This window comes from Rhamphochromis sp. 'chilingali', assembly GCF_963969265.1.
Source record: "Rhamphochromis sp. 'chilingali' genome assembly, chromosome: 7".
NCBI classification, from domain to species: Eukaryota; Metazoa; Chordata; class Actinopteri; order Cichliformes; family Cichlidae; genus Rhamphochromis; species Rhamphochromis sp. 'chilingali'.
The window spans coordinates 33,648,374-33,661,647 of record NC_137934.1 but is presented as its reverse complement, the minus strand read 5'-3'; the positions used below and the strand labels follow the sequence as shown (position 1 = coordinate 33,661,647).

Genomic DNA, 13,274 nt, shown 5'->3' with positions numbered 1-13,274 from the left:
ATATTCAATGAAATTTTATTTATACAGCGCCAAATCACAACAACAGCCGCATCAAAGTGTTTCGTATTGTAAGGTAGACTCTACAATAATACATACACAGAAAGTATCCTCAAAAGCCTCCATTGCACTGGAGATTTGCATACTTTGATGAGCATACTTTTTTTTACCATGTTGTGCAAAGCAATGACCAGTAGGACAAAGCACATATTGTCCTCTAGTATAATGAGGAGGGAGAATCAATGTTCAGGAAGATCCAGGGTTAGAAGATATAGAAAATATTGTCAATATTTAGAGCACATGCTACCCTTTCTCTGAAAAAGCACATCAGCCACCTGCAGAAGTGGAAGAAGGCTATGAAGTGAAGAAAAGTGATGAAGAATCTGAACTATGTTCAAGTAGGTTCTCAGGCATCCAGGACATGGTAGTCTGAGGAGCTTGGAGAGAAAGTGACTGGGCTTCTTGAAGTTTCTTGAATTTTCAGAATGTGAAACTGAAATAGAAGATGTGTCAGAGGACTACACATCATCCATTTCAATTATGATGAAGACAAAGAATCAAGCAGGAAAGAGGAATCAGCTGAGACAGAGGAATATTTGCAGTAACGTGAGGAAACACTGATCTGGTCTTCTAACCTTCCCAGTGACAGACGATGCCTGACTCTCTCATGTGCCTCAGAGAAAGATGATCTACCACAGTCCAAGCACATGTGCCAGGTCCCATACTCCTTCAGTGGCTTTTCTACTCGAGTACTGAAAGCATTATACACAGTGTATTCTGCTTGTATTCTGCTTTTTAACGTTCACATGCCAATGGATGCATCAGAGACCAAGTTGGGGTTCAGTAACTTGCCCAAGGACACCTTGGTAAGAACTCCAGACTAGAGCACACAGAGATTGAACCAACAACCATCCAATTAGCAGATGACCTGCTCTACAGCCAACTCAATGACGAACAAGGAGGGCCAACGAGAGAGGAAGAAAAATGGACCGAATGCAGCTGTAGGCATATGTGGGTGTGTTGATTCTTACTGCCGTGCATCCAGTAGAGGCGCTACGGCCAGTTTATGACATCCTGAGTCTGGTAGAGAAGTTTTCATGCTGACACAAGATTAATCATAGAAGCACAAAAAGGACATAATTTCTTGATAAAGACACAATAGATGATCGTCGTTCATGACACAAACGTGCTCCCATTTGAGGTGTATGATGTGTGTTGGTGTTGACTTGACTTGAAACACAAGTGGGTGTTCCTCCTGCTGTGATGTAAGATCCTGGTACTGATGTGACTGTATGAGCACCAAGTCCCCTTCAGAGGACTCTGTCCCCTCCAACAGAACATCCAAGTAAACCAGGGAACTTTGAGACAAAAACATGGGCAGCATGTGATGCAGGTCCAGCTGTACATGGAACATGCTCGTGTGCGATGGCAAACCGTCTGTCCTGCAGTCAGGACACGAGTTGTCCCTAACATTGCAGGTTTCCAAAAGAAAACAATCACCTGTAACAGCTTGTTTACTGTATATGCCCCTTGGCCTGCAACTGCAGAAAGAATGCTGTCCATGATGGGACCAGTGCAGAGGAATAAACCTGAGCTTCCTCCTGCACTTGGGTCAAATATGGACACGCCTTTGTCCTCATGAAAGTTTGCCTTCACTCAGACTCATGCCCTCCTACCATGCCAAAATATAGAAAACTGTCAGGCAATGAGTTGGAATAAAGTTGAATAAAACCTTGAAACACAGAGATGGATGATATTTTATACTTGTTGCTTCAAAGCAAACGGGGTCATTTTTGAGCCCTGAGGACCACAGGTGTGATTATGTGCTGCCATTTAAAATTTATAAATGGTTCAAAAAAAGAATTCTCACTAAAGTTCAACATACAGCACTCTGTATGTTGAACTTTAGTGAGAATTCTTTTTTTAATTTTTTTTTAAATTTTTTTTTAAATATTTAATTTAATTAAATATTTAATTTTCTTGTTTTATTTTCGCTAAAAAACAGGGTGTATTTTTTGTAAACAAGGTCTGGTGGCCCTAAAATGTAAAATGTTGGGTAAATTATGTGTTAATGTGTTGGTCTTAAGTAAAACTAAGGTGTAACACTGAATTGATTGACAATTTATACTTTTTACTTTAAAAAAACAGTCAAATGAAGTGGGGACATTTTTGACCCCTGAGGACCACCAGTGTGATTATTTGCTGCCATTAAAAATTTTCAAACGCTTGAAAAAAAACTTTCTCACTAAAGTTCAACATACAGCACTCTCTAGTTATTCAGATAGTCAAAATTATCTAAACAATTAAATATTTAATTTTCTCAATTTGTTTTCGCTAAAAAACAGGGTTTATTTTTTGTAAAGAAGGTCTGGTGGCCCTAAAATGTAAAATGTTGAGTAAATTATGTGTTAATGTGTTGGTCTTAAGTAAAACTAAGGTGTAACACTGAATTGATTGACAATTTATACTTTTTACTTTAAAAAACAGTCAAATGAAGTGGGGACACTTTTGACCCCTGAGGACCACCAGTGTGATTATTTGCTGCCATTAAAAAAATTTAAATGGTTCAAAAAAAAAATTCTCACTAAAGTTCAACATACAGCACTCTCTAGTTATTCAGATAGTCAAAATTATCTAAACAATTAAATATTTAATTTTCTTGTTTTATTTTCGCTAAAAAACAGGGTTTATTTTTTTGTAAAGAAGGTCTGGTGGCCCTAAAATGTAAAATGTTGAGTAAATTTTGTTTTAATGTGTTGGTCTTAAGTAAAACTAAGGTGTAACACTGAATTGATTGACAATTTATACTTTTTACTTTAAAAAAACAGTCAAATGAAGTGGGGACATTTTTGACCCCTGATGGCTCACATTGTATGCAAATCGGGAGGACATCTTAATGTTTTGTTCTCAGGTTGGACATCCTCCAGAGTGCGGAGGGCCAGATAATCTAAATTGACCCACCTAAGGTCCCTGAAATGAGAAGGACTGAAAAGCCCCTGTTGTGGGGAAATCTTCCCACATCTCTGTGCCCAACTGGTCGTCAGTTTTAATGAGTTCTGGGGAGGCAGAACTCTTGCGCAAATAACTAGAGCAGCTCAAGGTCCAAGAGACTGAAGCATTGTGTTCTTCATCTGTCAATAAAAGATGAGCTTTTAATGGAAGAGGAGGGAAAATGTCGTGTCGAGTCTCTTTCACAGTCTTCCACTAAACACAGACAGACCTTGAGTGACTCACTCACTGTCTCTGGTTGTGGGTTTTTCTCCCCCTTCTTTCCTTTTCTCTCTATTTTCACATTCTTTGCCTCACTGTTATCTATTTTCTGGTTTCTGTCTGATTCACACACACACACACACACACACACACACACACACACACACACACACACACACACACACACACACACACACACACACACACACACACATCCAATATTAATAACTCAGCCGCCCATAAGTGTGCATTTCCACTGACACAACACAAAATGACCTTCAGATCGCAGACGCTGAGCACACAAACACACCTTGCTCTCCCCTCGCTTTCATCTCCTCTGCACGCTCGCTGCTGTCTGTCCATCTTTAGGTGAAATAAGGGAGGAGACAGAGGCCGACAGATGATTGCCTTAAAGGGGACAAGAGCTCAATTTCACTTTCCCCAAGGCCAAGACACTTTTAATCTGCATTTATGGTTTGCAGCAGCCAAAGAGACAAGATAGAGAGACTTTGATGTGTGCTGTCTGACTGACAGACGAGAGATCAGGCTAACTGATTACTTTCACTGCCTGGGTAATTCACTGATTGACTAAATGCATGATTGCCTGACTAGTTGGATGACTGACTGACACGATGAGAGTACAGGAATGAAACAAAAGAAGTAAAATGAGTGTAAACCACGTCTTCTTTTATTCAGCTCATCGGCAGCTTATGTTGTGCGATCGCTGAGCTGTAGCTAGAGCTGTGATTGGATATTGCCCCAGGCGAGCCTAAATTATTAGTTTATGCAAATTCCAGCATCTACTGGGTCTCACACACACACACACACACACACACACACACACACACACACACACACACACACACACGCACACACACACTACACCTGCAGTCCATCCACAGCAAGGTGGACAATGAAAAATGCCCCGGGACACAAGTCTGCATCCGCCCCCTCTAGGTTATATTAACAGTTCTTCACACCTGGAGCACAAACACCAGCAAACACAAATATATAAAAACAATGAATAGATTGGAATGGCTCCACAAGACACATGGCTCACACCCACCTGCATTTCTGCCCTCAGCAGACAATGAGCATACCCTGAAGGACTGTAGACTGGGAAACACTGAGATGCTGAATGAGGGGGGTGTATAAGAGTGCACAGAGAGGCTGAACAGACGCACAATGAGGCACACGAACTGGGATGCAGCATAATAATAAACCCTCAGCAAAGCTGCCCTTTGGGAACATTTCTTTTTTTAAAAAGAAAAAGAAACCTTAAGCTGATTTATTAACATAGATGGAATTCCCATTCACGCAAACCACAATAAAGCACTCAATGTTTATGAATAAAAATGATCTAGCACAGACTATGTATAATGCAACAGAATGGCATCCTGAACAGCCGCTCAAGAATCCCACAAAATAAGGCAAGGCACGAGGGGGGGGGGGTCATTTAAGAATTATGTCACAACATGCTGTAATAGTTGGAGCGATCTGAAATTTAAAAAAAAAATTATGATACAAAAACTTGACTTTATCGTTCCTGTGGAGGGCGTTAAGTGTTGTCCTCTTTGTTACCACCAAAACAATTAATGAATTTAAAAAACAACTACAAAAAACAAACAAAAAAAACTCACCGGAGATCTCAGTCTGAGGAACCCTTTCCGAAGTGAACCCTTTCCCGGTGTAGAACTGCCGCAGGTCGGAGCAGCTTCTATCCGCCCCGGCCACCGGGCCCGGTGCGGCACACAGACTCACCAGCACACAGAGAAGCACCGGCAGACGCATCTTTGGAGGTGTAGTCCTTTTTCCTCACACGCAGAAAATCCCCGACAGTTTTTGGATTAGACTCTTATCCACAGTGTTTAGTTGCCTTTTCTCTTTTTTAATATTATGTTGGTTATTATTCTTCAGAGTTTGGGGGGAGGCGGGGGGGTCTGCGAACAAACAAAAGCAACGTGTCCCGTTCAAACTCCACTCCTCTTAACTAAAACACACACATACACACTCACTCTCACACACACAGCCACGGGAGAGGAGGAGGCGCCCGTGGCAGCCAGTCCGGGATGTTTGTGCGAGAGACGAGGGGCTGCGACGCGTGGGACTGTAGGTGTCAGATACACCGTGCTGCTCCTCCTCCACCTCCTCCCTCTGCTCGGTGCTGCTGGTTGTGAGCTGCAGAGATGCGAGAGACAAAAGAGAGAGAGATAGAGGAGGGGGGTGCGACAGAGTGAGCGAGCAAGGAGGGCAGGTGTCAAAGCCCGTGAAGCTCCGCGGTCTGACTGTGCAGCTTCATGATTATGGAAAAAGTGCAACAAAGATCAAAATCAAAAATCAAAAATGTTGCTCTGAATGCGGCTTTAGACAAGAGGAGACATGCCCGGTCCCTTTTCCAAGCTTTGGGACAATGAAATGTGTGTTGGTGGGACGGGAGTGTGCAGCAGTCCGTGCTGATGCTCTCTCTTTCTCTCTCTCTCGTTCCCTCTCTTTGTGTTGGGTTTTGTGCTGCACTAGCCGTGTGCAAAACAGTGCCACCTGCAGGTCTTTACAAAAAAAATATAGCACAGAAAACGTCTTCCAACAGCACACACTCGCTGGCCACTTTATTAGTTACCCGTGTTCAACTGATCCCTCGTGTGAATATCTGATCAGTGCGTTTAGACGCGCAGAGATGCTCAAGCTGAGTTGCTGAAGTTCAAACCCAGAATACGAATGGGGAAGAAATCTGACTGAAGTGACTTTGAATGTAGCACCAAACTGCTGATCTGTTGGGATTTTCCTGCACAGCCATCTGTAAGGTTTATAGGGAATGGCCTGAAAAGAGAAACTATAAAGTTAACGGAGACTCACCGGGTGAAACTGCTTTGTTGAATTCAAAGATCAGAGGAGACTGGTCAAACTGTTTCACAGTATCTCAATTAACTATTCTGTACAACCAAGATATGCAGAAGAGCACCTCTGAATGCACAGCACGTCAAAGAGTTCTTCTAGTATTTTTGTTGCATTACTCTTCAGGACAGAGAGCTCAGATGTTGCACATGAATATGCGAAGCCTCTAGGGGTTACAGCTTCTAATGCTTCTATTTAACACTGGAACCACTTTGGACATGACCTTCCACGTCTGCTCCTGTTGTTGCTTCAGCCCCTGGTACTCTCTTTGTCTGATGTCATTGTCAGCTGGAATTAATAAATCTATGTAAGCTCCCTCTGTCCTCGGCTCTTGGCCAACCACCACTATGTATGGTTGGTTGTCCAGCAGCTGCCTGAAGTCCTGCAGGGCCTTAGTCCTGTTGCCCTCTGACCACTTTCCCCCATAGCAAGCAGGTCTGACCCAGATCAAAGTTCAAGCAGGTCTGGCAATGATGGCACTATTTATGTTCCTATTTTCCTATTTTAGTTAGAAGACCCAAATGCCATGTTGCAATACTATACTGCTATGGTAGCCAACGTTTCAAATGCAGGTTTGACAGGTTTGTGAGTGTTCACTTTATCCAAAACCTAGCGACAGTTTACTCATCTTTGCCAGAGGGTGGCTGTAGCTCAGGAGCAGGTCACCTATTGATCAGAAGGTTAGTAGTTCGATCCCTGGCTCCTCAAGTCTCCTGTTAAGAGTGTGTCCCTACACACTGCTCCTCGGTGTGGCTGCAGAGAGAGCAATTTCCCCATGGGCATCAATAAAGTATACATTATTATTATTTATCTTATGTCCATGCTACCACATGCTGGACAGTCTCAGGGGAAACGTTGCACAGCTTACACCCTGGGTTCCTTCTGCTGTGGCAGATTCCCGCCTCTGTGGATCTGTTCTAATGTTGGAATATGCTATCCTTTTCTAGCAACCGGTAGGATGTCAGCCAGTTTTTCTTTCTGCCGATGAAACACCCCATGGAGGCGCGTGTCTTCCAGAGTATGTCTTCTTTTTCCTTGCAGCACTCAGGTAGCTCTGTACCCCGGGGGGCCAACTTCGTGATATATTCATGGATACTCATTCTTTCATCTTGAATAATGGCTCTCACAGTAATCCTCACCCTCCCTCTTTTCCTTGGTTATGGAGTCTTAGGTTGCTGGACTTTGTGTGGAACTGTCTGTACATTGTGAGTTTTCATGTCGTTTGGGCAAACTTCGATCACACAGTTTTACTCGCAGAATGTGCTATACAGTGTGGTACAGCAACATTGCTTGCTTACTATAACTGCCATTTCCATAGTGCTGCACTTACTAGTAACAATGACTAAAACTGCTGTTGGGAATATAAAAATGTAAAGTTATTAAGAGTCATTAAAATTGATAATAGTCTCTGTGTTTTTAGGCTTATAAGACGTTTTGTTAATTTGAATGTTTCTGGTTCAGAACCTACTTTTCTTTCTATTTTCTCAGGCATCTGCTGGCAATAAAATAATATTTATTCCCATTAGTAGAAAATAACAGTTTACACGAGGAAAGAGAGTATTGGTTTTATTATCCTCATTTCATTTGCACCACCCAGGACTAAAATGATAAATGGCAAATAAAACAACAACACTCACAAAAAAGATCTTTGCATAAAATCAAATGCAAGTGTGGGAGTTCATCTGCAGCCATAAATTAGAGTACAATTAGAGATGAGGAAAAAAATAAAAAATGTAAAACTTTTTAATGATTTGCTTACACGAGAGTAATTTGATTTCATTGTATAATTTATTGTGTTGATGTCAAAACCACTTGGATTTCAAATGATTGTGTGTAGATAGATTTACTATGCACATGTTAAGGGAAGTAAAATTGTTAATACACATTTTAGCTGGAAAATCATACCTGTGACATTAACAGAAAGGTTTTGTTTTTGTTTTTTAAGATATTGTGCAACATTCTGCAGAAACCTCTGCCAGGGACTTTCAAAGCTTAAGGGATTTGGATGATTCCTCAGTGACACAGTGTTCAGTTGGCCCGCAGCTGGCAAATATTAGTCCAACGGCTGCCACAGAAACATAGTGAGGTCAGATTCAAGAGTATATGTGAGCCTTCAAGAGTTTTTTCTACAAGTAAATGCATGAAAGAAGACATATTATGTACACAGAAGAAATTAGCCTTCAGCAAAAAACCCTGATTCATGGAGGAGTCCCAAATGTCTCGTGTGCCACTGTAGGGAGGTCAGTGGCTGGTAGAGATTCAGTGCCTTCCTCCGGCTCAGTTTGGTGTGGCTGGTGGATGTGACCAATGAGCTGTCAGACCCGCTCCAATCTTCTCATCCAACATCCTCCCCCAGCAACAGCATCAGCAGCGCCAGGTCCTCAAGCTGACTGGAAAAGGTCAGTGGCAAGCCTGAAATTTGACTGACACACCAGAAATGCAACTACAAGGTAATGTAGACGTGGCACACAATGTAATGTTGAGTCCCATGTGAGTGATGCTACACAGATTAGACTTTTAGAGCATGTGCTACTACAACTCCAGTTCCCAAAATAAGGACAGGACGCTGTACAAAATGTAAATAAAAACAGAACGAGATGATTTTTAAATCTTACAAACCCATATTTTATTCACAATAGAAATTTGAAAACATATCAAATGTTTAAACAGAGATTATTTCATGAAGATATATTAGCTCATTTTGAATTTGATGGCAGTGAAGTGATTGAAAAAGGTTGGGATGGGGGAGGAGCATTTCACAATAAATTAGATGAACTGGTCACAGGTCAGAAAGAACAGTTTCAGAATAATGTTTCTCAACATACAATTGCAACAACTTTGAATATCTCATCATCTACATGATATCAAAAAAAGATTCAGAGAATCTGGAGAAATCTCTGTGCGCAGAAGACAAAGTTGAAAGTCAGTATCGGATGCCTGTGATATTCACGCACTCAGTCTGCACTGCATTCAAAACAGACATGATTGTGTCACTGTCAGTGAACACAGTTTGCATCCACAAGCAGAGGTTCAAGCTCCATCGGGCACAACAGCAGGGCTACAAGAAGAAGCAGAAGAGTCGGTGTGCTGAACTGGCCAACCTACAGTCCAGACTTTTCACCAACTGAAAACATTTGGAGCATCATAAAACCAAAAACACTATAAAGAATAGTAAAAATTTCAGCAACTGGTCTCTTTGGTTCCCAGACATTTACAGGCTGCTGTTAAAAGACGAGAGGATGCTACACAGTGTTAAACATGGCCCTATCCCAACTTTTTCCAAGATGTGTTGCTGTCATCAAATCCAAAATAAGCAATTATTTTTCTTGATATATTTTCTGTTTCTGGGTTTTTTAACAAATCATTTTACTCTGTTTTTTTAAACAACATCTCAATATAATCCTCAAGAACATCAGCTACAGTTGTGTGCTGTGTGCTTCCAGCTCATGCCATATCTTATCACACTGATCTTGACTCTGAAACATTTACATATGACAGGTGTGAATGTGAGTAGATGTACATGGACCCCATCATTTGGAAAGCGAGTTTTGGACAACATTGTGCTTCCCACTTTGCCGGAACAGTTAGAATTTCAGGAGGACAAAACTATTATGCACAAACTAGATCCATGAAGAGATTTCTTGTTTTGAACTTGACTGGCCTCCATTAAGCCCTGACCTCAGTTCCATCAGCACCTGCAGGATAAAAGGGAACTTAAGCCAAGAGCCACATCATCTCTCAACAGCCGCACTCAATCCCTGCAGCCAGTTTCTGAAATATAGCAGAGAACAGTGGCAGCAGTTATAACTGGACACTAATGCCAACGCTTTTAAGCACCTAATTTACAAGAAATAGTTAAGCTAGACTTTCACCTAAGCCAACATGCACACACGTGCTCAGTTCTACACCAGGGCAAGTGTTAATCCAGCCAATGACTTATTGCCTTGGCAGGCTAAATACTGTTAGGATTAAAAGACATACCAGGCATCTTAACCCTCAGGAGAAAGACACTGATTAACCCAAAGCCCGTGCCACATACCTGTATTCCATGCCTGGAATATGAATGAGAACTTCCCATTTCAGGGAAGAGTCGGTGCAGCCAGTCTTCATATGAGAACGGTGTTTTCAATACATTCAACATGCACCAAATGTCAGATTAAAACGTCAAAACTAGGAAAAAGGTTTGAACTGCCATCAAACACATTTTTGAGGGTTTTAATTCCCTGCAACAATGTGGATGTTGTTTGTAGGACCAAGCGCATCTCGACTTTCCTTCTGGCAAGGCGCTAGTGCGGGATTTCAGTGTCGGCTAAGGCCACAAAGCGGTGATGCCAAAACGTTGTCGGATTGTGTCCCTGCCCATCTGTTTGCACATTTCAATCACAGTTTATGTAGCATAAATAAATGAGACATGTCCTGAACCTTCCTTTTAAACTCAGTTTTGCATGTCTGAGTTATTTTTCCTGAGGCGCCACAACAGGCTAGTCAAGCCAGGTCAGATACACACAGCTGAATTAACCAAAGGATTGAACTGGTTTCATGTGCTTAGTTCTGCTCTTGATCTCGTCTAAACTCTGCTTCACTCCCTTTTTTTTCTCTTCCTGTGAACTTCCTGCCCTCTCATATCTGCCCACGCATTCACGAGAAGAAAGTTCTAATACTTTAATACGTTCCAATCTATCCCCTCTTCACAATCATTTCCTCCTAGCTCTTCGCAGCCTCAAATGCAAAGCCTTATAGTTTGTGCAGATATATCGTAAAAGTTGGTTATTTTTTTATGTGCATGCCAGTAAGGCTTCAGAGTATGAGGATGTCAGGGTTAAAGATTCTAAAAGACAAAGCAGGTTAGCTTGCTGTGACCTGTATACGGCTTCCTGAAGTATATGCTGCTCTGCTCTGTCTCCTTTCAAGTCTGTAAGTCAAAACTACACATATTTCACTCTCAAGAGGTTTTCAGCTAGTGACTCTCTTGACACACGCCAATCTGTCTTGGTGATGTGAGGCACCAAGCTAGTAAGAGACAAGAAATGCAGGTGAGGTCTGACTCTGCTGAACGAAGCAACGCATTGGTGCAAGGGGGTTTACCTAGGTAGCTCGATGCAGTGACATTTACGAAAGCCTGCCAGAAAGTGTCTGTCAGAAAGAGTGCCTACGCTACACTGTACGCAAACAAAAACAGACCATAAATCACAAAGATGATGAAACTTGAATGTCTTGCCTGCCCCAGAAAGTCCAAGCTAATCTGTCACTCAAGATAAGCTCTCTCAGCTTTAGTGAATAAGCATTGGAATTATGCAGTGGAAGTGAATGATTGGCTGGCATCCAGCTGAATTCGAGCCTGCTTCAACCTGAAAACACTCTGAAGTTACCATTGAAGGCATCCTAACTGCATGTAGGAACGAGTCTTTCTGAGAAAAGCACCGTTGCTACTAACCACACATGCAGAAACAAATTAATCTGTGAATCTTTGGACTGATAAGCAGTGATTTCCACCCTGATGGTGAACCCTAATGACTCTAGTGACCCCCTACTGCCACTTTAACACACGAGTGAGTTAAGACATTAGTTCAAGCAGCAGTGTCACACAATAACATGAGCTAAAACTGTTAGGCAGTGGCAGAGGAGCATCTTTTTGTGGTCTGATACATAAAATAACCGTTTTTCAATGCGGTCTTCAATATTGGAAAAAAGTGGAAGCATTGGGCCCTCAAATAATAGCCTTTCATGCAGTGATTTTAATAGCTAACAACAACGGCATCCGATTTAAAGGTGCTCATTCTCATTCCAACCGCTTCACACTCAAACCACCTCGTTGCAATCTGGACCACCGACTCCCAAAACCCTCCACCCTCGGCTGTACCTAGAAATTCTGTCCATAAAGCAACAAAAAGCAGCCATAACCAGGTCGAGCACTCGCCAGGAATGAATCTCATTTATTGCTGGCAAACCAAGCCTTCCCTATGGTTGTGGAGGTCGAGCTAACACACACTACAGGCAGTTTTAGCACACAGTTTGCCTGATGCTATGATGAAGGCTTGGTGGCACAGCAAACAGTTGTTGCCTTCTTGTGATTCAGGAGCAAACTTTGTTGAGTAGATTTTCTGATGTTACTGTTGGACAGTCACATCTGCAGGTGATGTTTTCACTGCTGACTCCTTTCCATGTGTGGCATGACCCCGAGCATGTCCCAGATATCTCAGGTATGCCGAGCAACATCTGCTGTTGATGGCTTCCAGTGTGGGAAGATCAATCTGAGTCTTCTTAAAAATTATTGACAAAGTACTCCTACATCTGTTAATACTATGTGAGGCTTTAAATTACTACCCAAACTGATTTCAGTTTATTAAAACTCCGTAGGTGGAATTGAGTGTTTTTGACTAGGTTCCACTGGGACCTCAAAACAGTTGCATTTTTAAAAAGCACTAATCAAAGCAGAAATAGAAAACAAAGTTCTGACATCAATAGGAACAAAATAACTGACAAAACAATTGAAAATGGAATAAAAAAATTCAAAATTCTCTCTGGGGTCTGCATGGACTCTACTGGGTAGGATGATTGATTGTAACATGCTGGCAAACAGTCTCTGTTTATAACTATTATTAGACAGCAAGTATTTGCAAACTTTCTCCTATCAGTTTTAGAGTGACTGCAATCAGTCAAAGTCAGACCACAGTAGTTTGGAGACCGGATGCCTCCCACCAAGTGACCTTTGCACTTGTTCTATGACTGCCATTAGTTGTCCAGAGGTTCAGGGTGCTGCACCTTCAACCTCGGAGCGACCCGTTGGTTCTGGCAACTACTTTAAATCGGTCGCTGCATGATAAAAAAAAAAATCAGAGCAATCATCTGACAACCACCATTTGTCTTTCTCTTGGTTGCAAGGAGGTCACTGTCCTATTTTGACTATGCATGTATGTCCATCTGTTATATAGATGGACATAGCCAGATGTCAGATATAGAGTGGGTGTTTGAAACCTATAAACAACCAATTTACATGCTGTGATTTCAGCTATATTTAAAAACAACTGAGTGTAATCTGAGTCTGCATACTTGCGCTAAAGGTGAAAAGCGTGCAGAAGGATATCTCGACCATAACTGGTCAGTGATATGTGCCCTATCTTTAGCTCACAGTGGTAAAGAGAACTTCCAAATAATCCCGGATAGATTCCGAAATG

The 13,274-nt window shown here is 41.9% G+C and overlaps 1 protein-coding gene across 1 annotated transcript in view; it reads right to left on the bottom strand.

Annotated features, from left to right (window-relative positions):
• The window catches only part of LOC308399561 (glypican-1-like), a 50,872-nt gene extending 45,258 nt beyond the window's left edge, over nt 1–5,614 (bottom strand). Inside the window, exon 1 of the mRNA XM_080886899.1 lies at nt 4,848–5,614. Coding sequence (XP_080743025.1) covers nt 4,848–4,998 — 151 coding nt within the window. The 5' untranslated portion in view covers nt 4,999–5,614. The remainder of the gene's footprint in view (nt 1–4,847) is intronic.
• Nucleotides 5,615–13,274: the final 7,660 nt, after the last annotated feature.